Genomic DNA, 3,182 nt, shown 5'->3' with positions numbered 1-3,182 from the left:
AATGCGCAATATTTGATTTCTCACCAATTGGTCTGCAATCTCCAATCATGAGGACAAAGGCGGGTGGAATGTTACATGCCTAGATGGGATCCACTTGTGCTGGAATAAATTAGTTTAGATTTTATTAACCGTAGGTTTTGATTTGTAGTTGCTTTGGATGTGTAGGAGTCTTAGAGATAATGATTATCTAGATTAGGGCCTCTTAGAATTAACTTGTATGCAGCTTTTTTAGAGGAGTGAAGAAACTAGTTTAAGAAAGTGTGTTTTGTGCACAAAGGAGGAATGATCCTTCCCTCAAAGTGGATCAAAAAGCCGATCTTCCTTCTAAGATGATCAAATCAGTTACAAACCTATTCGGATTTATAACAGTGTTTGTATTTTTTTTAAAAATACAATAAGGCCCACCTTCCTTCAAAGATTTACACATTCAATTGTACGGCCCCAACAACAGTGTAGAGAGAGAGAGAGAGAGAGAGAGAGAGAGACGGTCTTCTACTCTCCCATGTTGCCATTATGGAGGAAGTTCCTCCGAGGCGTTATGGAGCCAAGTTTTGTTGTTTGAAAAATAAGAGAAATTATATGGTGAGTGAGCATGCACGTACACTTGCAGGGCATTCACCCTTGGTATTTCACCCTTGATATTTGATCCAACAGCAGCCTCTTAAAAGTAGAAAAAGTGGGCTGCTGTTGGATCAAACATCAAGGGTGGATGCCCCGCAAGTGTATGTGCTCACCCACTCATCATATAAAATCTCGAAAAATAAATACAGCTATAACAAAACGACAGAAGGAAAGTTTTAATTAAACCTAAGAATGAAACTACGAGCTTTACCCGTGGGTGGGTTACACCGCATCAAAACATGAGGTGTAAAATGGTTGGCCCTCATCCAGTGGTTTGGGGTGGAGATGGAGGGACCCATCCATGTAAATTTTGGGCCCCACCATATACATGGGTTTGGGTGGAGGTGGTGGGGCCCAACTGTGGGTGTAAAATGGTGGACCCTATTTCATCAAAACATGGGGTGTAAAATGGTGGGTTCCACTCATGATCATATGAGAACGGAAGTATGAGTTCGTTAGTCCTGGTCTACCTTTATAGAGCTTGTTTCACCTCCTTCGCAACTAAGTGCGTCATCCAGAAATCAGCCTTTTCATTCTTTCATTATGGGCTGAAATAAGCTTTGCTCAAAAGCAATATAGCACCTTCCTCAAAGCAAAATAAAGTAGAGACTCTTCCTCAAAAGATTGCCCAACATACAAGGAGTCCAGCAAAGCACCTAATTTGGCCAATCGATTTGCAAGATCGTTGGCACTTCTAGGAATATAGACAAAAGAAATAAATATATCATCATACATTGTAAAAATTTCATAAAAAAACCTTGCTAATCTCCAAGCAACCATCAACATTGAGTTTAAGAGCATTGGTGCAATCATCTCAATTAATCATTCAATTTTTAAAAAGTACAATTTAAAATTGAACTGAAATTCTCCTTCTTCAGAAAAACAGTTGGATTCTTCCTAAGAGGCAAGGGTACCATCATTAAAATTTAAAAGTACAAAAAAAAAAAAAAAAAAAAAACAAGAAAACAAATTTCAGCTGCAGCTCATGTCTTTGACCAAACACAACCTAAAGAGGAAACCAATGACAACTAAAATGAGAATCACTACCACAATGTCGGCTCTATCCAAATAGGCTTTGCAATCCAACTCGTAGAGTTGGGATAACATGGTCTTACACTCCCATCCTCCAAGTTGAAGACACCATTATCAACACACCTCGTCGCATCCTCATTGTCGTCTGTAAAGTAGATGCAGTTCCCCTTGCACTGAGGGAAGTCGTTAGCCGAGAGAGAGAAGGAGCAATTATAGCCCAAGAACAACATCCTATCGTCTAAACTTTGAACCTTGATCCACTTCCTTGTGTTTTGATCCAATTGAAATACATAGAACATAACTGTCCTATAAAACCAATCTGGAGGAGGGTTATTTTCCATTCTATAAACTCGCAGTAATAACCGACCATCTTCATCTTGACCCTCATAGTCCACTCCATAGTATCTATCAAGCTCAGGATTCCAATCATAGAACCTGATAACCTTCAACAGCTCCCCTGCTGATTCCACTAGATAAATCTTATCATTTCGTTCCCAAGATGGAGGTTCAGGTGTAACTACTGTAAACTTAGGAAAATCAGTAGAAGCAAAGTCGCACATAACAACAGCACCACGGTGACCGATGGCATAGAATTTGTCCTTGTAATATATGACATCTTGAAATGGTTCCCATGGAGTTTCTAAAGTAGTCCATGTCTCATCCCCGGGTTTATAGAAAGACATTCTCGACATATTAGTGACGATCGTGGCAACAATGTAGTTTGGTGTTGAGTGCGGATTAGCAGATAGAACTGCCTTGTACATATATTCATAGTCACTAGGCATATCAGGATTTGTACGGTATTGGGGATGCGGGAATTTATCAAGTGAGGGAAGTTCGATTTGGATTTTTGAGAAGGGGTTTAATAGATGAACCTTGGAGCGTTCATCTATGGTAATCAACCATCCCTTGGAAGACCCACGACACCATTTCCCATTGAACAATGGTAATCGAATATTGGAAAGCTTGTTTTCAGAGAGACTGAAGAACTGACGAATTTGACTACGCTCTTGATCGGGGAGCATCAGAAAGGGAAGTTGGCGGCGTGAGAGCATCCACCGGCGATTCCCCAACATAGCCTGATGCCATGATGAGCACACACAACCGAACTGGATATGATCAAAGACTAGAGGTAGACGTTTCAATACCAGCCCTAAGATATCATTCGGGAGTTCGGACCACTGGCGCATGGTGTTGCTGGCGTTGCTGATGTGTATCTTCTTGCTTTTCATTGGATTGGAAGCTGATAGAAGGAAAAAGGATTATGTAAAACATGTAGACCATATAAGAAATATGGGATATGCTAGGGACCATCACAGAAGGCATTTCGCGGACGGGCTGTTTCATGAGATATCAGATTTTTTCTTATTCATTTAATTCATTTGAGGTGGCTGCTATCTCATGCGAGATTTTATATGATTTGTGGCTGTAAACCCATATTTCTCAATAAAGTACAATAGGGTCCACAGACCCACACCATAGGATGATCCAAACCGTCCATTTGTTGGGGCACAACGGAAAAAGAGGGG

At 40.6% G+C, this 3,182-nt stretch overlaps 1 protein-coding gene across 1 annotated transcript; it reads right to left on the bottom strand.

The window, feature by feature from the left end:
- Positions 1–1,664: 1,664 nt before the first annotated feature.
- Positions 1,665–2,890, bottom strand: LOC143853177 (F-box protein SKIP23-like). The gene has a single exon (XM_077362912.1). It carries the CDS (start codon positions 2,883–2,885, stop codon positions 1,665–1,667), a length of 1,221 nt encoding a protein of 406 aa, XP_077219027.1. The 5' UTR covers positions 2,886–2,890.
- Between the last annotated feature and the right edge of the window lie 292 nt (positions 2,891–3,182).

Source organism: Tasmannia lanceolata, unplaced genomic scaffold (genome assembly GCF_043159265.1).
Source record: "Tasmannia lanceolata isolate RefF3 unplaced genomic scaffold, GAP_Taslan_0.1 ptg000019l, whole genome shotgun sequence".
In the NCBI taxonomy this organism is placed as follows: domain Eukaryota; kingdom Viridiplantae; phylum Streptophyta; class Magnoliopsida; order Canellales; family Winteraceae; genus Tasmannia; species Tasmannia lanceolata.
This window is presented reverse-complemented; position numbering and strand designations above follow the sequence as displayed.

Bases quoted from the DNA above. Each gene is read 5' to 3' on its own strand.
- LOC143853177 (XM_077362912.1), bottom strand. From the start codon at position 2,885: ATGAAAAGCAAGAAGATACACATCAGCAACGCCAGCAACACCATGCGC.